This window comes from Channa argus, chromosome 7 (assembly GCF_033026475.1).
Source record: "Channa argus isolate prfri chromosome 7, Channa argus male v1.0, whole genome shotgun sequence".
Classification (NCBI taxonomy): Eukaryota; Metazoa; Chordata; class Actinopteri; order Anabantiformes; family Channidae; genus Channa; species Channa argus.
The window spans coordinates 16,138,888-16,165,744 of NC_090203.1; the positions used below are offsets into that span (position 1 = coordinate 16,138,888).

Consider the following 26,857-nt stretch of genomic DNA (forward strand, 5'->3'; position numbering starts at 1 on the left):
AAATCACTGTCCTATAACAACAAGTAGGTGTTGCATATATTCTGATTTACCATGCCATAGCATAATAGTTTGTTTATAGTTATATAAAAATTATATATAAAAATTATATATTATATTATATAAAAATAACCAGGAGTGTTTCAAATGTGGGTTGAGCGGTTTTAGGACAGTCTTGCATAGTGAGTCTTTGTGTGTCTGTGTTCATGTGTGTGCATGTGCGCATGTATATACAGTATATGGGAGCATGTGCATGTTTGTGTATATAATAATCCCAGTGGCTCTGTCAGCAGCTCTAGTGTTGTTTGGACAAGTCATAGTTGATAGGGAAGAAATGAACCCCTTCCACAAAGTTTGAATGTAAAAGCTTGTTAGATCTACTTGGACCCAAATAGATAATAAAATGGTACAAAATAATTTTTAGAATTAATAATTATCTTGGTTTCTCCAGTCATCTTTCCAGTTAGTCTTTCAGTTGTTCTGGGCAAGAATAAATAATCTTTAAGCTTACATTACATCACAATGAACAATCCTACACCACTACACTCTAATTGGTACATGTTGGTGCAGAAAGAGAAGGCTAAAACACTTCCTTACCTATTTTTAGAGGTTGAGGATGGGGTTATGCAATTGAAATCCTTAAGGTATGCTGAAGTACTGAGTGCAATACTAAAGGCCAGATAAATATCTACTTTATGAAGTAAGTTATTTACCCTCTCTGTACATCTAATATTTTATTCGATACTAGTTCAGATTGATGTAATGGGAGTAATTCCATAGCTTATTTTACAATTACTTGTATACTGGTTGAGATGGCATTGGCAATTCTCCAGTTTCTTCAGGTTTACCGCATTACTTGTAGTTTTGGCACAGTTGCTGTCCTTTATTCACTGCCTCAATCCAGATCATTGTATATCCTCCTTATGGAATAGCTTTATTCCACTGAGGCCTCTGTGTGCCTACAATGAGTTCAACACCAAAAAATAACTTGCAATGACTAGGTGTGAATTTTTTTCAATTGGTACTATCTGCAGTGCACCCCCCCCGCCCCTGTCCTTTTGGCTTATCCTGTGAGTTTAGGGTCAACACAGCGGATCATTTTCCACATGTTGATTTGGCACAGTTTTTACGGCAGATGCCCTTCCTTCCTTCCTGAGGATTGGAAAGAGCAGTTGGGGGTTCTGTGTCTTGCCCAGGGACACTTCGACATATAGCCGGGACCACTGATCAAACCACTGACCCTGTGGTCTGTGGATGACTGCCTTACCAACTGAGCTACAGCTGCATTTCCTATGTTCAAAAACAACATCTCTGAAACAAACCAAATCAGTTGACAAAACAGGATTAAATTCATTATGTATAGATTTTTGTTCATTTCAGAGTTCTGTTTATTAGACATTCCATAAAAGTGGATCTTTAAACCCCATGTCTCTAAAGATTTAGATTTAGTCATCTGGCAATCCACTTGGTGCCTTTGCCAATGCAGGACAGAAACTTTCACAACTGTTACCTGTTATCTATGGCTGTCACTATTATAGGGATAAATACCGTAGTCACTCTTTTGAACTATTCAATCTTTGTAATAGATGATTGAAGAATGATTTAAAATGGGTTAATTAACACAAACATGTAACCAACAGTTTACTTAATGTCAATGTGAAAATGTAGGATCCTTAGACCCTAAATAGTAAATAGAGTTTAGTAATGGGTGTATATTTAAGCTAGATAGTGTAGAACCCAGGGGTCTTTGAGTCTGAATAAGTCAGAAGGACCTAAATTGCTGCAGATTAACAAGCGTCTTTGTCTCCTAAAGTGTTCACATCTGTGTGTGTGTGTGTGTGTGTGTGTGTGTGTGTGTGTGTGTGTGTGTGTGTGTGTGTGTGTGTGTGTGTGTGTGTGAGAGAGAGAGACAGAGAGAGAGACAGAGAGAAAGAAAGATCAAGTGTTTTTGTGGACTGTTGTGTGCGCCCACATTTAAGCATGCACTACATAGAATTATTTGTGTGTGTGTGTGTGGGCGCGAACACATATATATGCCCTGAGATGTTTCTCAATGAGGTCTCTGTTCCCTCTCCCGTCTCTTTTTACTTAGTAATGCTGGGCCATGTCATTTCTGTAAACCAGCAAATATCCAGCAGATTTTAAAACCGGTATCCAGTTGCAGTTTAAAATGAGAAGACACACAGGTTTCATCATGCCAATGACTTTTTTTATATTGCATGCTTACATTGGCTTTCTAGATGCTTCTCAGAATGCATTGAACCCTTACACGAGTCTCCTTTCCTCTGTACGTTGCTCAATTCTCTAAGCATGCTCTGTGTGCACTACCATAGACAGACTTCCCATACAGCTTCAGGGAAAAAGCCAGCCCTTTTTTTCTTTTTCCCTCTCTCAGTTCATGCCTTGGCATCTGTTACATAGCAGACTTAGATCGTGAACTGACCGACTGTCTGAATGCCCTCTGTGAAAGGCATTTGCCCTTTTTTCTGTCCAAGACCAGCCTGAACATTTACATTTTCTTCCCTCTGTCCAGCCCAGACCTAGATCACATCCCTTTATTGAGCCTGGTTCCTCCCAGTCCACCCTTTGTATTCTTTTGGTCACCCTAACCCCATCCTGGGAACCTTTTCCGGATCACCTTAATCAGTGAAACCACTTAATCTAGTTAACAAATCAAGAAAACAGACATACACATAGACAGACAAACTCATTCAAGCTTGCACACCCTCATGTCCACATGCATGTATCCACTCAAAACTTAAGTGGAGGCTCGGTGATATAGACTGTACTAACCAAAGTTATCTCTGCCTCTCTCCTACTTAAAGACAACGAATTCTTCTGATAGATTTTGGTCTTCCTTTGTGCTGTGTGAAAATTTATGGTTTAGACACCTTTTGACACATCCCATGGTAGAGTCATTTGATTTCACTCCAAAGCACGCTGACAGAGAAAATACTACAAGGCATTTTCTTTAAAAGATTTAGCTGCAACGATCTGCAATATTATGAGCATCTGCCTATTGACATTACAATTTCAGTTTGTCTTCAAAAAGTGCTTATCTCTGAGAGAGAGAGTCATTAAGATTTTTGGACCCAGGGGAATGTAGGTTCTACACATTAACATTTGTCTGAGCTAGGAAATCAGAAATCCGACGTGCATGTGTGCATGTGTGCCAGAACTGTTTCTGGGTGTTGTGAGTGATCTTTGTTCTCTGTTTTTGTTTAAACATAAACCCGGTTAGACCAGTGAGCTTTGGATTTAGAGCGTACATGCAAAGCCAAATTCAAAACACACATTTCTCTGGCAAATTAACTTTCTGAGGTATTTTGATAGGTACATTATGTAGGCTCCTGAATCAATAGTTATTTGTCATAGGTTGCAATAATGGTCTTTTTTTCTCTATAAACAGAAAGTAAACTCATGGAATGGGGGTGAGATATTATATGCAGTTAACAAAATTTTGACTGGATTCCAATAAAGTAAATGAGTGGAGACCAGTTAAATCTCAAATCAGTTCTTTGAGAGACACTAGTCCATATTCTCAACAAGGAATTTGTTTTACTGTAGATGTTGGCGAAAAAACATTTTATTCACCTGTTCATTTGCGCTTTGATAGACTAGAACCTCCGGAACAAAATTAGTTAGCCATAGAGCGTCGATAAACAATGGCAGTTCACTCTTCTCGGCAAAGTGGCAAATAGGATGCAAACAATGCACTAAACATTGCACCTTGTGATCAGATAAAGTCAGGCCAGGTTTCTCTTGTCTTCTCTTGGGTGACTGTGGCTTAAGAGGTAGAGCAGTTGACAACCGATCCCAAGATTGCTGGTTCAATTCTTGGCTCTTCCTGTTATATGTCAAAATGTCCTTGAGCAAGACACTGAACCCTAACTTAGTTGCTCCCGGTGAGTGCAGGACAGCTGCATAGCAGCTCCCCAATTGTGAGAAAGAATGGCTGAATAAGAATCAGTTTAAAGTGCTTTGGATACAAATAAGGCAGAAAAGTGCTATATAAGTGCAGACCATTTACCAATCATGTGCACCTAGCTGCATTATGTATTAGCTGTAACTATTGGAAAACTTGGATAAATCTGATATAATCTGATATCGTTGGCCTAAACATTTTCATTGTTTTGTCTTTGTACATGATGAAAAGAACAAAGAAAGCGGTGCCTTTGCACCTCATCCTAGTCCAGGGCTCAACATTGCTTGCCTGCTTGCCTGGGGCAAGTAAACTCTCAGGCAAGTGGCATGTAGTTGCAATTGCCAATAAGAAATTAACTCAAGCCAAGACAACAAAAGTGAAAAAAAGTTTGTTTTGGAACTAGTATTTGACTATTTTGGGATGAAACAAAATCATTTAAAGTTGCCATTTTAGTTCTGTCTTTCTCCTTCCTATCCCATTCCTTCTCACTGTCTCACCTATTTTTTTTCATCTTCTTCATTACCTCTCTTTCTCCATGTTCTTACACTGCATCTACACTCTCACCTGCTATCTATGCAGAGGCTGTAAAGGCCAGGTGTATACACAGCTGGTGTATGACAGCAATACTTAACCATTTTCTAGTTTATAAGCAAAGGGGGGCAGAGAGTAGAGTAAGAGTTTGGTTGTAATACGAACCAAAAGAAATAAGGGGTATGTTTGTGTGCTCACATTGCCAGTGGTTTGGTATGTCAAAGAGGGCAACACATTTGCATTAACATGCAAAGGTTGCAACACACATGCATAGTGGAATATCATCATTGCTGTATACCTGGGCTTTTGTCTCATCTGCTGCAGCATGAACAATAAAGGTGAACTTAAAGTATTAGCTCATTCAGGCACTAGAAAAATGTTGTCTTTTAGAATATCATCTACATTTGCTCAGGGTCTGTGCCAGAGAGTAGAATGGACAGGCAATCAGTTTTGACGGCTATATAGCTCAGTTGGTAAAGGCAGTCATCCACGGACCACAGGGTGAGTGGTTTGATCCCCGGCCCTGGCTATATGTCGAAGTGTCCCTGGGCAAGACACTGAACCCCTAACAGCCTATTCCCCTCCCCAGCTGTGCAGTGCTGGTCCAAGCCCGGTAGAAATAGGGGGGGTTGTGTCAGGAAGGGCATCCGGCGTAAAAAAAAAACTGTGCCAAATCAACATGCGGATGGTGATCCGCTGTGGCGACCCTAAACTCATGGGATAAGCCGAAAGGACAAAAAAAATGGCAATCAATTTTGGCGGGGGCATTTTTTCATCTCAACTTTATATTGTTTTGTAATTGTATTGTTGTCATCATCATCATAATCATCTTCATTATTATTATTATAATTATTTGCATTTTACATGAAAGATAAATAAACTGTAACAGTGAGTAAACACTGTTAACATGTTAAGTTAAACATAGTAACATACATAACCATATACATGAAATAAGAGGCACAGGGTTTTTTTTTGTTTTTTGTAAGTGAGGGATTTTAACTAAGGGGGCACACTAACTTATTTAGACGGGCCTGGAAAGTAACATCTTCAGTAAATGTGCTTGAAACACTGCTGAACAAACAGATTCAATAAATTTGAGTTTATCATTGTGGGGAAAATCATGGAGGGAACAAATGGCTAAGTTCAACCAAATTCAAGTTCATCAGTGAGTTTTTAGTAGCTTTATTGTTTCTTATCATTTCATAAACACTACATAAAGCATATGAATAATATGTTTGTGCAAAGTGTGTGTGTGTGTGCGCGCGTGTGTGTTTATGCAAGCAAATGGATGGATGTGGGGTGACATTAAGGTGTAAAATGTACCCTCACTAATTCTTTGACACTCTTTGCTTCTACCACTCAAAATTTCACTATTTGCTGTTATTTCTCCTAAATCCTGTTCTCTTATAATTATAAGGTCATGGTCTGTCATGCACATATAAATATATTTTTCAATATAAAAAAGCACTGTGATTCATAATCCCTATTGTTAATATGACATTACTATCACAAAAATGACTCTAAATGTCACTGTAATGTACTGTCGATATTGATACATTGTGCACTGTATAATATCCCAAGTATTATTCCGCTTGCATAAGCCCACAGACTATTGAGCACTAAAACTCTTCTTTTCTTCTCTTCACAAGAGCTTGTTTTTAACACGTGTCTGATCTGTGTTTGTGTCTAAATGTAATGTCTCCACCCTCCTTACTTGAATGACCTGTTTCTCTCTATGAATTACTGTACGCATTCATGTTGTAACAAAGTTTACTTTTGCTGTTTGTAAAAATTATGTTTATTTTATTTTATGAAAGTGTCAACACTTGTGTCATTGTCAATTGAACGTACAACTTGTCTTGAATATCTGCTGCACAGGGTAGAGTTACAGATTGCAATATAAAAAGTAATGCAACTTCCGCAGCAGAATTAGTCAAGCCCACATGATAAACGTGTTACAGAGCGTATGACTCAGACCTGTGTTTATTCAGTGGTTGTTGTGTTCAGTTATTGTAGTGGAAATGTGAGCCCGTGTCTACGTCACTGTAAATGATTAACTCTGATACTGGGCCTTTTGCACGTTCTCACCATATGCTGAAGTGACGGAGGTCTGCTTTCTCATTTGTCCAATAAATTTGTGTTTCCTGGTTTGATATTCTTTTGAAGCTGCTGTTATACTTGTCACTGCTTATTAAATTTGCATATTATAAATAATGATGGCATTAGTGAACCAAAAAAGGAGAGCATTTAGTTCTTTGGTAGAGGCCCTAGTAAATCCTTTCTGTCTCTCTGTGGAATGTGTGTCAGATCAGAAATGAAGATTAGGGAAAAGTGGGGCATCAGAGCTCAGAAAAGAGCAAGAGTGGGCTCTAGGGTAATCTATTCTCTCTCTGTTAGCTTATCTCCGTGTCTTTCTGTCTTTATAGTCATATGAAACACCTCATCAGTAGCTTTTCTCATGCCCATTGCTAACAGCAGTTTTCTAGCTGCTGTTACTGTTTTGGCTAGAAGAATAATATGAAGATCCCCAGGATCAGTGAATGAATGAAGTTTTATCTCATTGATAAGCTTTATATTTGGCCATCCATACATACCACACATCTGGAATTTGCAAATAAAACTCAAAATAAATTTTTGAGCATATTGACCAATGAGCAATGGGGGCATGTATTGTATGTGAGAATCTTCTGATAAACAGCACTGATGGACAATCAGGCTTTTTATTATCAAGTTGAGTGATTTGACATTTAATGTTGCTATTCATCAGCACTGTTACAAGTATTTTCATTTAAAACAACACTGAAAATATTCTCACTTTTTATTGGAAATATTATTTTCAAAGATTCATCCATAGACTGGACTTCCATACTTCCCCACACGACATTGTCTGCTGTTTATTAAACATTTATTTTTGTCTTGACTTTGAACACTTATTGAATTGGCCAACTACTGACAGGAATATCTAAGCCACCACATTAACATTATGATACTATTTTCAGAAATGCCTTAATAGTGAGGAAACGTTAGTCCAAAGAGAAACCAGAAGGAAAGAAAACTCAACTGGAGCCCTATAGTACATCATAGATATAAAAGATTAAAAGACGAAATCAAAGGAATGGAGTTTATTAAAGGGGGTGGAGGGAATTCCTCTATGACCTACATTTTCCATCTGCAGCTGAAGCCAGCATGTGCAGTTATGACATGGTACTGTAAGACTACCTTAAACCAGTTACTGTAGCATATCATGTATGTTTGCCAACAGAAGATTCCTGTCCAGAGACCACACTATGCTTTTGTACTCTTCTTCTGCAGCATGTGCATTCTAAAGAACACACTACAATACCAGTTTGTGTGCAGACAGACATTTCATGCTGTTTAATATATTTGCTTCATGCTAATTAGTTGCTGACTGAAGATTGCAACTATACTGTAGACATCATCACATTTCTGTGGGGATGTTCTGCAACTGTCTTACACCATAAGTACATTGAGACAGCCCTGTAGGCCTACAGTGTTTAAAGCTTTGTTCAACATACCCACAAATTTCCTTTTGAAATCAATTTGTAAAAAACTACTGTAACCAAGTGTGTATTTGGCTAGATGAATTTACAATTTATTATATGCAGTGTGACCTATTTATACAGTAGCTATCCAATAGTAGAAATGCAAAAATTTGAATGAGTAATTCATGAGTAATATATGAGATTGAGTAATGCGGCCCTGGAATCTTAATTGGTCCCTGTCCTTTGCTTTAATATGCATTTATAACACAGCACAGAAACTGTGAAAGAGAAAAATAAAATGAGAGAGGCAGACATGCCAGTAATCATTATTCAAATTAGAATGAGAAACGCATAGAGCTATCTTTTTGTTTCTCTGTGGCCTTGAGACTTTGTTAGCATTCACAGTGCAGAACCACACAAAGGTGACATACAGTCACTCTTAAATTGCTCCACTTTTTCTTCTTTACTCTCTTCCCCTTATAATTTGCTCGCCTTTACTCTGCACATCAAAAAACACAAGTCTTCCAAACATTATAGCAGCACCATTCAAGTTTATTTGAATGCAAAGCTGCATCCATTACCATTTAAGCTGTAGCACCACAGTGGCACACTGACATACTTACTGATGCCAACATCTGCTTTGTTTACTGTACATCACTCATTTGGGCTCATTTTGGTAAAGAGTTATTTAATGCTCTTAGTTTTCACACTGACCCGACAGTCAGAGACAGATACTGATACAGGGGGATGAAGAAAATAAATTGCATTATTAAAAGAATAGAACAATTGTGAGATTACATTCAGTTAGCAGCTATTGATAAGTTAAGATGTGAGTGTGGTTCCCAAGGAGAGAGACATCTCCCCTCACTTAGCCCCTGTAAATAGTGTGAACTTTCTTGTTTAATCATTTGATATCTTCAGTTCCCTCAAGGCCAGGATTTATTAAACTGCTGCACAATCAGGCACACAGTTTATTGTTAAATGAAAATGTAATTGTATACTTAGAGTGGGGTAACACTCTGACAGCATAGACTAATAAATCAGTGAATGAAATGCAACCCTGTATCCTTGCTGTGTGGGTGGCTCCACCTTGGCATGCCAACTGCTCAGTGAGGACTGTGTGCATGTGTCATCGTCTGTCATAGTCTATAAAATGATTAGTAATCTAAGTATTGTCCTACACAGGAACACAATTTAAAACTACTGGCTATTAAAACATAACATACATAGTAAAAGTTGACTAATCGTTCACCACTGGCATTGTTGTTTTTTCTTGAAAGTATCTTAACACTAGACAGTGTTATGGACAAAATCCATTTTTCTGTTTATTTATTTTTTGACATCTGACCTGATAACTTTCAAGCTCTAGCTGAGCATTGGCAGGAGATGTAGATGGACTGTGGTTTACACGACAGCTAACATTGACTCCTGTCATTAACAATCAGAAATCAGTAGGTCGCTAATCTACAGCATTATAAGGTAATGCTATAAGCACCATTAACACTTCCCAAAGTTACATGATTGTAACAGCCAAACAAAAACATGTCATCGTTTTAAATGCAAATGCAAATACAAATATGTTCTTGTGACATCATTCAAACATCAGTCGGCAACATCTGCCTGCAAGTGTAATTGTAGTTAGTAGTTTTTCCACAAGAGTTTACATATTTACCCGTCATCTTAGTGAGGAGCATCTTTCAGTAACATTCTGATACAGATTTTTTTCAGACTTATTTTTAAGAAGGCGGAAATAGGAGTTTCTAGCAAACAAACACTGAATATGGTTAAGCTCATGGAATTTCTATATTTCTGAATAATAAATCTGACTTAAATTACAATATGGTGATTTTAATAAATTCCACGTTGCCCAGTTGTCATTGATGTATTTTCACCAGATAAATGTTAATATAATCACTAGTTAATACTTACAAAGTCATCTGATAAAAGAAACATAAACACAAGTTACTAACAACAGTGTTTGTAATCATCTGAGCCAAAAACAAAATATTACTTTGGAAGCATTTGTAGTAATGCTGTCTAGATGCATATTCTGTTATCATTTTGGGAAAAAAAATTGATAACTATTTTTTAGGTGTAAAAAACCAGCACATTTACTTGTTGGAAAAGGCACCATGAAGAGGAAAATCTAGCTTAAATCTAGCTGGTGTAGATGTAGCTTTCGTGTTTTCTCCAGCTCTCTAATTAGTGAACACATCGCTTTACCTCTGCTTAGCTGGCAGTGTGTATTGTTGTGCATATGTGTGTATCCAGCTGGTCTCCAGCCTCTTATCAGTGTAACCACTGGCCCATAGTTAACAGCAGCCATCTGGTGCCCATACATATAGTTGGCTTTAGTTAACCAGCCTCTCTGATCTTCATGTCAGAACTACTCAGGCCAAATATCTTTCTCCATTTTCCGTTTTCCCTTGTGCTCTGAAAGAGTTTATTTTTTTTCATTTATTATATTAATGTATAGGAAAGCTTTATTTATTTTTTTTCACTCATTTATTCAGTCACTTCTCTCTCTTCATATTAGCTTTCTCTGAAACCTCTAATGACAAGCTGAGATCTGTATAAAGAAGCAGACTGGCTTAGAGGGTACCGCACGCTTTATTTAGTGAGCTTACAAGCGATGAACTATGGATCTTATTTTTAGATGAGGTACGCCAGGAGCTACACTGATGCTTTTTAGCTGCATTTCAGTGAATGTATTTTAGGCATGCAGATTAAAAATGGTCAGAAGGTTAATCTGCGAAAACCCAAGTTATATGGTAGCTTTACTATGTGGTATCACTATCAGAACTCACAGTTCCCTTTATAAAGTAATGTAATGATTTTGTATGTAATTTAATTTTAATGGAGAGTTGAATAGGACTGCACATGATGAGAATTCTTGTAATTAATATTATTCGTTTATTTTAAGGAGATTGACCTATTGATGTATTCTGATGTGCCAGTGCTGCTCTGAGCTAGGAAGCCAAAGGAGATTATGAAGTTGTTTGAATCTCGAAACCAATACCAATAACTTGAAACCAATGAGTTTAATGTGTTTTTAACTAAAACAGTAGCATACTGTTGAATACTTCGTCTTCAAGCTGTGTTTATTTACATCACATTAATGTTTAGAGAATTATGTGCTCACTTATATAGCTACTACATATTTTTTCCTACTGTATTGATGCCATTATTATTAATGGTTTCAGATCACATTAAATTATATCACATTCTCAACTTAAAAGGCAATCTTGTTGAAAGACTAAGGAAAAAGTTTTTTCTTCCACCTTTATTATTTTCATATGAATACTTTAAGTTACATAGCCTGCTGTCTGTTGATTGCAACACTAGCCAAAAATAACACAGGAGGGTTTGGAATAGTATTCTACAGTACAACTATAAATGGCTATACATCATAATCATAGTTAATGTTAAAAACACTGTTAAATGATGATTGCCTTATTGCAGTGTGTTTTCAATTCACTGGCACATCAACAGTCCTCTTTGTCTATGTTCTTATAAAATGCTTCAATAGACACACACTCTCTGTGTCAGCACAGTGTGACATTCCAAAGGGCCGGTCTGGAAGGGGGGTTGAGGACAGAGACTTGGCAAGTTGACATTAAAATGCCAGCCTGTCCTTCTCATATTCTCTCTGGCTCTCTCTCTTGCTCTCTCGCTCGCTCACAAACACAAACAATAATTGTCATGTCTGTCACAAATGCCACTACAAACTATTAAGACTCTTGTTCCCACAGAAAGCTGAATCCTCCAAGACCAAGAGATAGGCATATTTTTAGTATCAAAACTTGACAGTACATTGTTTTTGCTTATTAAATACTTGACAAAAACTGTTTGTGGAGGGTCAGACCATTTATGACAAAGTAAGTTGCAAATAAACACTGTTACACATACTATAATATTGTGCACTGTCTACTGAGCTACTTTACATTATTGATAGGATAGATTTTTGCATTTTTGCAGGGGTAATTTACCAACAGTGTCACCAAACAGCTAGTTCTACCCACAGCCAGTCACTACACACACAGACACACACACACTTTATGGCCATTAGGCAGCTTAAACTTGCTTTAGTGTGTACCAGACAATTGGAGCTGGCAATGCAGCTATTTCTATTCAGGAGTTAGTAAGTGCTATGCAAAGTGGACGATGTATAGCAGCCACTGTATCCTGAGAGCACTAAACAACTCTCCAGAAATGGGGCTTATCGCTCCGATATTGGATCTGCTTTGGACCAGCATCCTAACTTCTGATTACGTGTAATGTGAAGTCATATTTGTAATGACTAAAATAGTTGCAATATAAAATTATATTGTTTATTTTTTACTATCTCGTATCAAATGTTGCAAAAGTATGCAAAATTAAATATAAAATATCTGCCATGCACGCAAAACAGCAGTTAACAACAAAAATAGTAGTAATAACACATGCTGCTGTGTTGTGCCATGCATTATATTGCTATGCATGGGTATCATGTGCTTTGCAAAGGATTTGAGATATCAGTCACTTTACCGATGGCAGAGAACAAAACAGTCCTTGCCAAGTAACACACAAGCCGAGTCTGATTGTAGCAACGACAAACATGCATATAATGTTTCCATGGCAACTGGCAGTTATGGCAGAGGCCACTCTGACTAGCTATCTGCTGGTAGAGGGAGGGAAAGGGGTCAAGAGAGCAGGCACATGTTGATTTCACATATGAAAGATGTGGTACTGGTGAATTTTTGCTCTTGGGTGTCAGGAGAAAGATGATGAGTTTGGCTATCTTAAATTTTTATTTATATTTACCTTTACATTTATACTTGCATTATAAGGCATTTCTGAATCTTAAAAACTAACATCTGGATGCAAGATTGTGTAAATGCTAATTTAAAATATGAGAAAAAATAAGAGTGCTCTTAACAAGAACTTAATTCAAGTGTCACTGAATCTTACTGGAAAAAGTAAATCATGTTTTTGGTTGTGTGTAGAATCTGTGCCACTGTGCATTAGCCACACCTTCTAGACTAACAAACAGTCACAGTAAAGCAGAGGTGGGTAGATTGATGGATAGGATGACAAAACAAGTCAGTGCAGGAATGAATGAGCCTTATGGTGTTTAACAGAGGTTTTTTAATGACACGTAGTAGCCACACCCTCTGCACTAACAAGCAGACATAGTAAAAAGGTACAGATGAATGAATGGATAAAGGGAAACGTTTGAAGTCAAAATGGGCTCAGCAGTACTGATGTTAAATTATATGCGGTTTAAAGATATAAAAAAGTTGTACTTTGCTCTCTAGAGGAGCTAAATTTATTGTCATCCTGTTTTTCTATGTGTTAAAGTTTGTCCCAACGTGTTTTTCTATCACTGAACTGTTAAACTCACATTGAGCTCTGAACACTGGTCTTTAACGAAAGCAAAAATGATGCAGACTTGTTTATTGTTTTATTTTTGGACTCAAGACCAGGAGAGATATTTTGTTAAAATTTATACAGCTAACATGTCTTCACCAGTTACCCTGTTAAATGCAGCCGGTACTTCAACAGATACACTCCAAAAACAAACTTCTGGCCCAAATGTTTCACATTCCAGCTCAGGCTCATATACACAGTTTGCATGGAGGCTCCATAAACGCTATAAGATCACAGTACTATAGTACTACAGTACAGAGTTCCTTTTTTATTACACTGTATGTTTTAATACAACTGTATGTTGTATTCAAAAATCTGAAGATTATTGCATGAGTTTTGTCCAGAATAGAACAGCAAAAATCATTTTGAGTGTATGTGTGAGTGAATGACATCTCTATGTGGGTCTCTGCATGTAGCAAGGACGGTGCTGACAGCAGAATGGCTCGCTCTGTTGGAGGCCATTCTCACTTCACACACAGACAAACACAAAATCAAGCTTACACAAACAGTATCACTCTGTTTCTGTTGTACTAAACAGAATGTCACAAGAACTTTCATACAATATCTGTCTGTCCCCTCCTTGTCTTTCTCATGCAGACATATACACACATACACATACACACACAAACACACACACACACACACACACACACACACACACACACACACACACACACACACACACACACACACACAAACACACTGCTTTAGTCCCAAAGAGAAATGGAATAGTCATACTGAGCAGGCAGACAATAGTTCTGTCAATCAGCATCATGTCCCTGCTTATTTGTCCAACCTGCAACCAACCTGAAGAAAAAAACAACACTAGCCTCAGGCACATTTCTTAGAGTCCAGATCCAATTTCCCATCACTTTTCTTGACCTGAATATGTGTACAATTCCTAACTGTGTGTTTTTAACTGGTTCCCACAGTTTTTAACTGCAGCAGAGAGTTACGTCAGTGAGTGCTTGCTAATGATGTTTCATTATGTTTCAAGTCCAGCAAAAAGTTTCTCAGTTTCTCATCAGCAAAGCCACTTTCAAGTTAATTATTTACAGCATTGGCTGACAATTGTGTGCTGTTCCTCAATATACATTGTGTGCAGCAGGTTAAATTGATCATGGTCAGTGGAGGTCAATTTCATGTTTACATATGTGACATTTTTTATTTATTCTTTTGTCCTTTTGGCTTATCCCGTGAGTTCAGGGTCGCCACAGCGGATCATTGTCCGCATGTTGATTTGGCACAGTTTTTACACCAGATGCCCTTCCTGACGCAAACCTCCCCAATTTCTACCGGGCTTGGACCGGCACTGCACAGCTGGGGAGGGGAACATATGTGCCATTAATAAATAGTAATTTCAGATATCGAACTTTTTGTCTAAATTCTAGCTTTGTTGACTCTCTCTAGTTAAGTAATGGTACTGTCACAAATCACTGTTTCATATCACACAAATAAAACCCAAAATTGATCTGGGAGTGAAGTCAAATGCAATGCTGTTGAATTTCTCTTTATTTTCACCCTGATCAATTGGGGATAAATTGAAATTATTACAATATACTCTCTGAAATTGTATTTCCTTTTTGACTTGGTCTTTTGCCAGTTCATAGAAGAGTACTTTCATGTGTGTATCACTACTAATCAGTCGCTCCAGGAACTCGCAATGTTGCAATTGCAACAATTCAACCAATTCAACAAATTCCTTGTTAATTCTGTATGACCTTGACAAATCAAGCATTTTTGGCCAATCACACAAAATTTCATGAAATCCTGAAGGGACTAACTAATATTTATCATTTCTAATATTTTCAAGTTATTTTCTGGTGAGTAGTCCTACTTATTGATGTTTAAAGCTTAATTACAAATAATTTTAATCTATTTCAGGTGGGACTAGAGACATTGGATCAGCATTGACCAGAATGTGTATGAGACACCGCAGCATAGAAGCTAAACTCAAACAATTCTCCACGTAAGGAACATATGTCTTGTATGAATGTGCTGAAATTTCTTTCTTCTTTCTTTTCATTCATTTAGGCACTACTACAATACTGTTGACATTTTTCAACATACAGGTCCAGATAATGTATTCTTTGTGCAGTTGTGATAAATGATTGAAAATTAAGTTTGTGATATGATTAGAATTACCATTTTAGTAGTTTGACTGAGCTAATGAGGGAATATATTGTCAATATGATTACATGATTTTTGAGTTTTGAATCTGTCTCATCATGTAATGATGAGACATTTTATGTGTGTATAACAATGCCCCTTTTTCAAGGAATTCTGACAAAGAGACGATTTGTCTGGCAACACAAGTGGCTCTCTAATTTCGGGTGGCATTTCCATAAAGATTCCCCTTACACTGACACACACACATTGGAAAAATGTATACAAGAGGAAGAAGTCTAATTTTAGATTCATGCTCTAAGCCGGCAGCTGCCCAGCACTCACACTCACAGTCTCTTAAATACTCACCAGTACATCTTGGAAGACTAGCACAGTTTGGATAATGATTGACAGACATGACTGCACAAGCTTTTTACTTCCTCATGTGACATGCAGTCAGACATAACAAACTCTTTCTCCCCTTTTGTCTACATCTTAATCAGGGGAAGACATGACCAAACACTATACAGACAGAAAGGCAAACCTGATCTAATGATTTTTATGTCTGGCAGTCTGTCTGCTACATTATTCATGCAATCACCTTTTTCACGTGTAAGTTCTTCAGCCAAATGGTCCATTTTAAAAATTAAAAATTCAATAGTATATCATTTTAAAAAGAAAACTCAGAGTGAAAAGTATAGATTTTAAGAGGTTAGTCTTTAATATCTACTCAAACATGTTTTAAGTGAACAGATAAAAAGAAGTGGCTTGTTTTTACAGTGGGTTCCTGGAGGGGTTGATCAACCCTCTACAAGAACAGATGGAGGAGTGGAAAAGAGGAGTGAATACTTTGGACAAGGACCATACTAAGGGTAGGCCAGACAAATGTTATCAAACACAGCACTATATTTGTCCAAAATTAGTCAAACTTTAACATAAATGTTGATTATTTTCAGTCAATCTAAACTGACATTTTTATTTTTCATAACTCCTATTCAGTATTGTATTAGATAAGTTACCCAGTATTTATCACTACCATAACATACTGTAGGGTGACTTTCAGGTCATCTTATAATATTTGTTTGTTTTTCTGTTACACAAAGGATAACGAAGTGCATGAAAACTCTAATATTACGCAGATTTTTCTCACAAAATGTCTATCTATACCAGAGTATAAGCGAGCCCGCCAAGAAATTAAGAAGAAGTCCTCAGACACTCTGAAACTTCAGAAGAAAGCAAAGAAAGGTAAAAATAAATTTAAAAATATATATTCTTATATTTTGTGTATTTGTGTATATATTCATTTATACACGTATATGTATATATGTATATTCAGCTTCTATCTACAAGAAGTGAACTTTCAAGACTAAAAAATTATTATTGAGATTATAAAATGTCTTCAAAAGAACATGAGGAAAGATGTCATCTTTTATTTAAAATAGGAAAATGGGAATCTGTCCAATTTGTGTGTATATATAACTTTTATTAGACAGCAGTAATGTTTATATAGAAGAAGTTTGTTCTTGCTGATTATAGACCTGCGCAAATCTACAGTAGTAAGGCTAAACATTACCTTACTTGGTAACACTCAAGGAAAGTACAGGGGCAGTTTCCTTCTACAGTTATCTTGGCTCAGCTCTACATGTGCAATCATTTACCTAGAGAAAAAAATACCAAGCTTAAAAAAAAAATGTTTGATTAATATTCTTCCAATATGTTTTGGAGTGTTGATAGTTTGAGGTAGTGAGATAGTTCAGTGAGTGAACATCTCACATTCCTAAAGTGAACAGATGTTTAGAGGGAAGTACAACAAATGTAATCATAACAAAACAAAGAAATCACTGTCACCTCAGTAAACTCTAGATGTAACTTTTTTTGAGTAAGTTAGGGATTATAACTAGTACTGTTACCTTAAGCATTTGTTATATCATCTTGCATGATTATCATTAAACAGTATTGGCATAAGCCCAATACAGACCAAATGTGATCTTACTGACAAATTAACAAGTGAACCAATAAAAATTGTAGTAGCTATAATGCCATTTTAAGATGTTCTTATTGTAGTTGAAGAAATATTTCAGTGTACTGCTGTTGTCAAATGAGCTTAACTAGGAAAACAATCTTAACCTACAGATATTGTCCATTTTGTGTACAGACTTCATAACTTTGACTTCTGGAAAGCTTAGTCTGTTTTTGCATTTGTACTGGGATATACTTAGTTATACAGACAAAGTTGCACATTTAGTTGATGTATTAGTGTTAGTGCTGGCACTTTTTCAGTTGACTTGAATATTTTTCCTCTCCCTGTCCCCATGTGGTTCTGATACCGTTCTTCATCTTATGCTGCACTGCAGCTGAAAATCTAGGTAAGTCAGTTTGTGGCACAATGTTCAAGTTGTTGCTTTTACTTCAATGGTAAACTAGGCTTCCTGGTAGCATTTGGAAGAAGCCATGAAATACTGATTCTTATGCAAATAAATAAATATTCTAATATAAATTGGTAAATGGTCTTCTTATATAATATTAGCAAAATATTAGCATCCAAACGTTTAATCTACACATATAGTAACTATTCTTAATCTACAATTAGTTTACCACAGCATATTGGAAAAAACTGTATAATCTGAATCTCAGTCTCAAGGAGCAATAGTTTATTACTGAAGCACACAGAAACCCAGGGCCCATTGTTTTTGCTCTGGCCTCTTCTTCCTCTCCTTCATTTTCTGCTGGCTACTTTTATTTACTTTCTGTAGCTCTTGTTTAAAAGCCCAAGCTTGGTAAGCACCTAAAGTAATGAAGTGTTACTGAAAACTAAATTGGACAGCAAACAGGTTTAGCAATAACTTAGCCACTTGAGGGCTTAAATAGAAAAGAGCACTCTTCACAAAATGTATCACAGTGACAGAAAATATGCTGTAGGAGAGATATGGATTAGAAGTGAAGGCCTCAGTAGACTTGCAATACACTCTAGTCCTAGCTGGTCAAGTGGTTGGCTCCTTCTTGCATAAGGTCTCGAGTTCTACGTTGTTTCTATTTTTTTTTTTTTTTCAGCTCTGTGGTGTCTGCTGTAATTGTCATCCATGCTAAAAACATTCTAAAAAATACTTCTTAGGATAAGGACACTAATTTCATTTGTGGAACAAATTCAGCACAGAAATGAAATGCTCTCTGTCTACTCATTTCTATGACTGATGTCTCATGTTTGCTATGTGTCTCAATATGTGAAGACCCCAGCCTTGCCAGGAAACCTAATCACTGGTCATAGGAAAGCTGGATCTGTTAATGTCATTTGTGTCCACACAAATCTGTGTGTGCTGTCTGTGGACAAATCCACCCCTCACTGTATTAGCTTTTGCTCAGCGAAGATGAATATGGTGAGCTAAATAATTTAATCTAAAGAGTGAGATTTTGAAACCTTATATTGATTCTATATTTGAATGTGAAACTTTGTCACAATGAAGCAGAACAGTAGAGCTATTAAAAGGTAGATTCTAACTACCCCTTATCCGAGTACCTGATGCATTACTTATTTAGTCATCCTAAAGGTTGCAAAGCTGTAAGACCATAATGCACTAAATTTGACTTAGTGTGTTTGTATGTTTCACAAGCACCAGTTGCCCTTAATTGCAGACTAAAAGGGGTTGTAAAATATGTTTGGGTGGATTTGTTCACAATGCAGTCAGTGACCACTAACCTTTAGTGAACCTCAGTGTTTCTCCTTGGTTAAAGAGAAAAGGGAAGTAGCAATCAGGGCCATCTCATTTATGTAGTTACACAAGCACAGATGCACAAAATACGGCACAGGGACTTGGAATGTGGACAAACCAAGTAACAATTCACAGCAGACACAAATTTGTCACATAACTGAAGCCTAGGTTCAATACTAATAACTATTCTGGCTACCACAAGTTGACATCTCATGACTAGATGTACCTGACCTGCATTGTGTGTGTGTATGTGTGTGTGTGTTATCTTCTCTATCCCTGCAATTATTTCTTTGGTGTCTACACTTGTCTGTCTCAAACTGTTGAGAAATGAATATGGTCTTTGGTTAAATATTTAAAATATTATTCATTTACTGTGTAATATTTTTTATGTATTGCTTAGAATAGTTAACCTAAAATTTATTTTTACAAAGCCTAAATTCTGTAATATTTTTTTATTGGGTTGGCTTGCATTTATTCAACTTTTATTCAACTTTTTTATCTAAGGGTAAAAAAAAAAAACTTTTTGGTGAGCCACCCTTACTTGCCTTACTAAAACAGCAAGTCGAAATAAAATATGTAGCTTTCCCTCTATTGTAGAAAAAGTAACTGAACTTAGAGTAGTTTTGTCTTCCAAACCCACCGTGCTTATGTTGAGAATACAGTCTGCCAAGACTTGGACTAGTGGGAGAAAACCAGAAAGCATGTTCCCTCATTTTACTCCATGTCTATGAGATACCACAGCATTGTTTGCTTAGGGACTTGAAAAGCTACTTTTATACATTGAGGCCAATGAAGTCAAGAAGTTTAACAAATGTTTCAGATTTTTAAAGCGGAGTCAAAAAAAAGACCTACTTAATGGGAAAAAATATACATATACCACTTTTAACCAGCATATATAATCTTTGGGTCTTTTAAAGGTATTGAGGCTCATTTTGTCATCAGAAGTTGAAATTGAATTGTATAGTTGCATTTGAGATGCATTTGTATATATTTAGACTCAGCCATAAAGCCAGCTCCCAAAAAAAAAAAAAAAAACTTGACTAAAAATATATACTGAAATTGGGACTTTCGAGTCCAGCCCTTAAATGATCATAGATGTCCAGTAATATTGCTTATTTTGGTGGAGATTTTTCATTTGTCATTTTTATTGCTCTTCATTTGTGTCAGCTATTATGATGCTAGTTGGAGCATAGTCGCAGTTCATGTTTGGTGCTTTATCAACATAAAGTGTGGGCATTATTAATTGTCACTAACATAAAGCCATGGAAACATAGCTTTACAAGATACTATTATGTATCATGTATAACCGGCACTGACATATCACAGAGGAAAGAGCTAATGGTTAGTCCTCAATATAAGACATAAAGTACATTCTTATGTTTTATATTTGAGGTGAAGGTGATGACATATTCGCATGGTATAGGGCCTCTTGTAAAATTTCAACTAGAGACGCCAGTTTGTTATCTGACCCAGACACAAAAGCAGACAAACAGACCACAGAGTTTCTCACTGTGGATTTAACCTTAATGTATCAAAGTCAAGACTGTCTGTATATGTTTTGTGCAGTTTGAGAAGTTAGATAATGATCTTCAGACCCACTGTATGCCACCTGTCATGCCTCCAAAAGAACAAGAGGGGCTTGATTTGAATTAAGAGTATCCACCTCTGACAACAAAAACACAGAAAAACACACATACACAAACAGAAAAGCATGCAAACACAGACAATGATAGACACACTGCACAAAGGCTTACTTACAGTTTTGAATAAAAGGATAACTTTGGGATTGTCAATGCTTTCAAGCTTTCCTGGATTTACACGTCCATTTAAACACACAAACAGCAGAAGGAACAGATGTTTATTTAGATACCTTGCACTCTTAACACCTAGGAGTACAAGTGTTAACAAAGAGCAGTGGAGAGAGAATCAAAAAGGGTTTTCACTTTGGAGTATGTCATCATAAAAGAGTGGGGATTTTATGACAAGCAACAGATTAGCCTAAAGTAGAAATCATTCTTTCCCATTCTGAACAGCTCATTGTGCCATTGTGGATCTATTTGTGCTGAGATAGTGTTGGAGACATTTAAATGCTAGTGCTGAAGATAGCAGTGTCCACAATGAAAAGATAGCATAGAAAAATAGTTTAAGTCAACACCAGAGGAAAGTGAAGAAAATAAATACATAAATATATGCATTTATATATATTTATAAATAAATATATTGTTTTTCAGATTTAGTGGTGAAATTTATCTGATAATTTTATTATACCTGTAATGATGTATGTATTCTTGGTGTGTGTGTGTGTTTGTGTGTCTGTGTTTGTGTGTGTGGTGCGCACTTTTGGTCTAATTTTTCCACAAGGTCGAGGTGATATCCAGCCCCAGCTGGACAGTGCCATGCAGGATGTCAGTGATAAATATATTTTGCTGGAAGAGGCAGAGAAACAGGCTCTGAGGAAGGCTCTTATAGAGGAGAGGCAGAGATTCTGTTGTTTCGTAGCCCTGCTGCAGCCGGTGGTGGTGAGTACCATAATGTAGAACTGAAGAAATGAGCCTTTAGAACACAACAGAAAGCCTGCTGTTAAGTCACCACAATCTGTAGTGTATGCGTTCTGTTTGTTCTAATCCCACATACTGAAAAGATGCCCTATCATACTCTTCATCTATCACAAGACCAATACATGTATACATTCTACAAAGTAGTAGCCAAAAAGTATCTCGATCTCTAGTATGTAAATACATCTGTTCTCATTTTCCTTTTACATGCAGGATGAGGAGATTGCTATGTTAGGAGAGGTCACCCATCTTCAGACCATCTCTGATGACCTTAAAGCCTTGACCTCTGACCCCCACAAGCTTCCCCCTGCTAGTGAACAGGTGAGAAAAAACATCAAAGATTATGTGGCCTGTGAACAGTGAAGGATACTTCGAGGTTACACTTTTTGGAGCTTTAATTAGCCTTTCGTCATCACAAGTAAATATGACTGACATTTTCTTACATCTCAGGTAATCTTGGACTTGAAGGGCGCAGACTGTGGTTGGTCATATCAAACACCACCCTCATCCCCCAGCACCACTTTGTCCAGGAAATCCAGCATGTGCAGGTAGGGTTTTATCGCTAATCACAAGACTTAGGACACCTAAGCCGTGAATCAATGAAAAATAGAGGCTTTGACTTTCAGGTGCTTTTTTTTTTTTTACCTATTTCAATCAAAAAAACTTTATCCAGTATTCTACTAAATTAACCAATACACCCATTTGCATAAACACTGCATATTATGTGATAAATTATACTGTAACATGCCATGTATACACACAAAATAGTCAGGATTCTATCCTGTAGTGATGACTTAGTTTATATTAGTGTAAAGGGGTGTGGAACAAGTACTGGACTTAGAGACAAGCTCCTATCTTAGCCAATCTATGTCTGCCACCCAGTGGTCACTATGGACTGCAGTTATTCGCGAATTCTTTCTGCATCCCTGCTTCGTCTTTTTTTTTTCTTTTTTTTTTCTCGGATAGTTTTAAAGTTGATACACCTAATGAGGATCCACATTGTTAAAGGAAAGACGGGTATATTTTGTGACAAAAGCCCTCTTGTTGTTTTGTGGTTGTTGAGATCATGCCATGTACATCCTGCTTCTTCTGCGTTGCCAATGTTTTTTCTTCAGCTGCTGGTTTCAAGAAAGAAATTATATGCTTGGGTTTTAAATTGCTTTGCATTTGTTAAAATCATGTAACATGATTTTGGGGGCTGTGGGTCTTCTAATATTTAATGTAGAGCTTTAAAATTGTCAGCATGTTTAAAGGACTTCAGGCAGTTAAAATATGATAAATTCACTGTAGATGATCAACTTTGTCTTGATCTTTATATGGGTGATTTTTTTTTTCCAAGGTGCAACATATTTGTATTTTCTTGACTGTGCAGAGTTTTTAGTTATAAAATGATCAACGGCTTTTGGCTTGTACCTTTAGGGGTCGCCACAGTGGAACGTGTTCCGCACGTTGATTTGGTTTTTATGCTGGATGCCCTTCCTGCCACAACCCTCCCATTTTATTCGTGGGGTAGGATAGAGTTTTTAGTTAAAAAACAATATTGCAAAGAACACTGTTATTTTGCTGCTTTACATTATTGTTTTTACCCATTTTGTGACTTGGGCAACGCACACATGTGTGAGTGGCCCTTGCAGCTTAAACTAATTTATTTTTCCCCATTCTGGATTTACTGTCAGTTTACATAATTTGATACATATTTTGTTTTTCATAATACAGATTTTGCAGCTTAACATTTTTATCCCCACTTCAGATGTTGAAATTGCTGCTTTCAAGCCTCAGTTATACAGTAAACAGACCAAGTGTTTTTGCTTAATAGTATTTTTTTCTATTCAAAAATAAATTACTCCCAGGCCTGAAATCCTGTGATTCCTGCCTGTAGGTATTGGCATTATGATATCATGCCTCTTACTATATGTTTTTGTTGTTTTGACTGGATTGGTCTCAGTCACAGCTTGCTGCATCTTGGTGTGCTTTGTTAATTGTTTCCCACCCTGTCTCCTCCACATTTCCCCAATCCTCTTGCCTCCATTCTTTTCTATGATTCCTTAAATCTTTTCTGCACTCAACTTTCTTTCTTTACTTCATGACTTTGGGTGCACTTGATTCAATTTACCCGATCTGTCACTGCCAAACCTCTCCTCCTTCTGGTCCTCTCCTCATCCCTGATTCCTTCCCCTTTCACAGTAGTCTGAACAGCGTTAACAGTAGTGACTCCAGGGGATCCAGTGGCTCTCACTCTCATTCTCCTTCCTCCTCTTCTTCCTCCTCTTCCTCAAACCATCTCTTCCACCACCATCCCCCCCGTCATCGGTACCGTAGCTCCACGCTACCTCAGCAGACCCCAGCTCGACTCTCTAGCATCTCCTCCCATGACTCGGGCTTCATTTCTTCATCACAAGACCAATACTCATCATACAAATCCTCCTCGCCTATGCCAGCTGAAACAAAGGTAAGACAAAACCCTCTACTGCCCACACTTAGCCATAACTTTGGGTCTAAGTATGTGCAGATAAAGACTGTAACACCACATATGCTATATGAATTACAAGTCAATGTAGTCAAAAACCAAGAGAAAATCCCAAATAAGCGATCTGCACAAGTTATTTCTCACACATCTCTACAGCCACTATGAGAGCCAGTTAGCTGGCAGCAGTGAGTGTATGTGATCATAGTGAAGTCATTTCACTGATATTATTATAGCATAAATGCATAGGAAATTAGTCTGTCTTCATTCTAGCCCAGGGCAAAACAGGTCAGCCCCATCCTGCTATTATAGAGCAGACGACTGCGGCAGACTGTGGTTTGGTTAAACGTGCTGAGGCTTGAGTATATCTCATGTTGTTTTTTCATTAAATGAATCATAGTAAAACAACATGTTACTGTGTCAACAGTAGGTTTTATAGGCACTAAGAATGAGAACTGCTGATGGAGACATGGTCTGTCACTTTTACCTAACCATCTGACACAGGGTTTTAGAAAATGATCACTGAAATAGTACAGGGAATTGTCCGTATGGGGTTTGAGGTTTGAGATCAACCATGAGAGTGACTGCACTAGCTGACAATGTGTTAACATGCCAGCAACCAGAATTCCCCGGTCCAGAACACATAGCTCTTAGTTGGACTCCAAGGTTTTATGATGCATTGAAGGTGGTTTGGCAGTTTATAGTAGAGTCCTGGGAATTCGTTTTTTCATTGCCATTGGTGTAGTTACAGTAGTTGTTGATCATAGACAAAGGGCGTTTACTGAGGTTTACCCTTCAACCCAGGGGTCCCTCTCCATCCTTAATGAATACCTGCTCTATGTAGGTGTAGCTGAACCCCAACCCCAAACCCCTCAAGTAAGGCAGCGCATGAAAAGGTTATTCCACTATAGAAGTGTCATGTTATCAAAGTTAATAGACTAACCAGGGCTTTAAATGTTGCTAGATCATCTTAAGAAAAACTTTGCCTGTGCTTTACTTTAACAAGGCTGCAACACCTCTAACATAACTCTGCTGATGCCCATGCAACTAATGCTTGTATGGCTCCCAGTGCACCTTTTCCACAGGCTCTGTAGTTACTTGAATATATTACCCAATAACTGCGGAAAACTGTCAAAGAGTTGCTTCTCCCGTTTAACAAACTGCTTGTCTCTGCTTCCCGTCTACGTGCTGATATGACTGTCTTTCTGATTCCTGTACTCTGCACGTCTGTCTAAATTTTCTCCCCTTGTTTCACGTCCTCCTCTTTCGCTCTGGTTTCACTGCTTGCTTGATGCTGCTGCAACTGCCCTTGGTGTCCCAGCCTTGTCCCAGTTCCAGCTCCTCTGAGGTGTCAGAGACTGGGCAGCTTCCCAGTGACTGCAGCTCCCCCCCTTCTGTAGCTGTTGCTACTGCACTTCATCACGCTACTGACGAGGTGATACACACACATCCACAAAGAATCTTACGCCTCTTTCAAATAAATGTCTGCAATGTACCTGCATTGAACGCGTTTTCTCATACTAAACTTCCAACTGAAGCATTTACTTCAATTTTTTTCAGTTTCATTTAGTTCAGCATTTTTGATTTTCTCCTTTGTTCTGTGATGATCTGATCAATGTAGTGTCCTTATTATTTTTGCGTTTCTTTGTATAATTTCTCCCCAGTCATATCATCTATTTCATCTTTTATTATTCTCAGTTTATCATTTCAATAATTTATTCCTTTCTGTGTTTGTTTCTGTTGTTTGTTTATGTTAACTCATCCCACCAACGTACACATTCAGTTGTCCAATGGTTCTGACCACTACAGTCCAAACAATTCCCCCTACATGCACAGCAATGGGGGTAGTTTGGGCTCAGTGTCAGGCACAGCCTTCCCCTACTTCCCTGTCTCCTCTTCATCCTCTACCCCCTCCTCCTGCCCCACTCGCTCATGGTCACGTCCTGCCTCAGCCTTGCTGCCAGAATACCCTCACTACTGCACGATTGGCTCCCCCATGGTGCTTTCCTCTCGAGTCCCCAGCTGGAAGGTTTGTTCATCAACTCAGTCTTCATCGAGTTATTGTCATTCGCTACATCCACAGCTTGTTCATTATGTAAACCTGGTTCATTTTTTTACTTATACCAATAGTATAAGTGTATCAGTTTGTGGCTTCTGTATGTTGATAAAATCCGACAGCACTTTAGAAAAATTTGAATTATTGGCAAAAAAATAACATTTCTTTCTATACAGGACTGGGCAAAGCCAGGACCTTATGACCAGCCTATGGTCAACACACTGAGGAGGAAGAAAGACAAGGAGTCTCCATTGGTAGTAGACAGTCATTGTAGTATGAACAGTGACCTCCGACCTCTCTCAGGCTCAGCCATAATCTCGACATTAACAACAGCTGCACTACAAACACAAAACCAATCTGCATCAGTGGAGGAGAAGAATGGGACTGTGGCTGCATCTCTCAGGGTCCATATCTATTCTTCAACTAGTTTGATTTAGTTTGTCACTGTCATTGACATTATTTATTTTTAATACTTGTTTATGATTTAGATACAAAGTGGCTCTGTTATATTTCACACACTGTCCAGTTTTATGCTTTTCGTCTACCTTGCTTCAGCAAAAACTGCTAATATTTGGTAGAACACATGAACATAAGGGTCACTTGA

General features: G+C 37.5%; 1 protein-coding gene across 5 annotated transcripts in view; it reads left to right on the forward strand.

Annotated features, from left to right (window-relative positions):
• Positions 1–26,857, forward strand: part of LOC137129870 (protein MTSS 1-like) — a 45,709-nt gene that overhangs the window by 14,169 nt on the left and 4,683 nt on the right. The window contains exons 4-14 of one of the 5 annotated variants that reach the window (XM_067509253.1): positions 15,250–15,334; positions 16,252–16,343; positions 16,642–16,716; positions 17,826–17,837; positions 21,540–21,697; positions 21,947–22,054; positions 22,184–22,281; positions 23,918–24,182; positions 25,519–25,632; positions 25,981–26,226; positions 26,430–26,657. In XM_067509253.1, coding sequence (XP_067365354.1) covers positions 15,250–15,334; positions 16,252–16,343; positions 16,642–16,716; positions 17,826–17,837; positions 21,540–21,697; positions 21,947–22,054; positions 22,184–22,281; positions 23,918–24,182; positions 25,519–25,632; positions 25,981–26,226; positions 26,430–26,657 — 1,481 coding nt within the window. The remainder of the gene's footprint in view (positions 1–15,249; positions 15,335–16,251; positions 16,344–16,641; positions 16,717–17,825; positions 17,838–21,539; positions 21,698–21,946; positions 22,055–22,183; positions 22,282–23,917; positions 24,183–25,518; positions 25,633–25,980; positions 26,227–26,429; positions 26,658–26,857) is intronic. The other 4 variants (XM_067509257.1, XM_067509258.1, XM_067509254.1 and 1 more) reach the window with 4 other exon arrangements.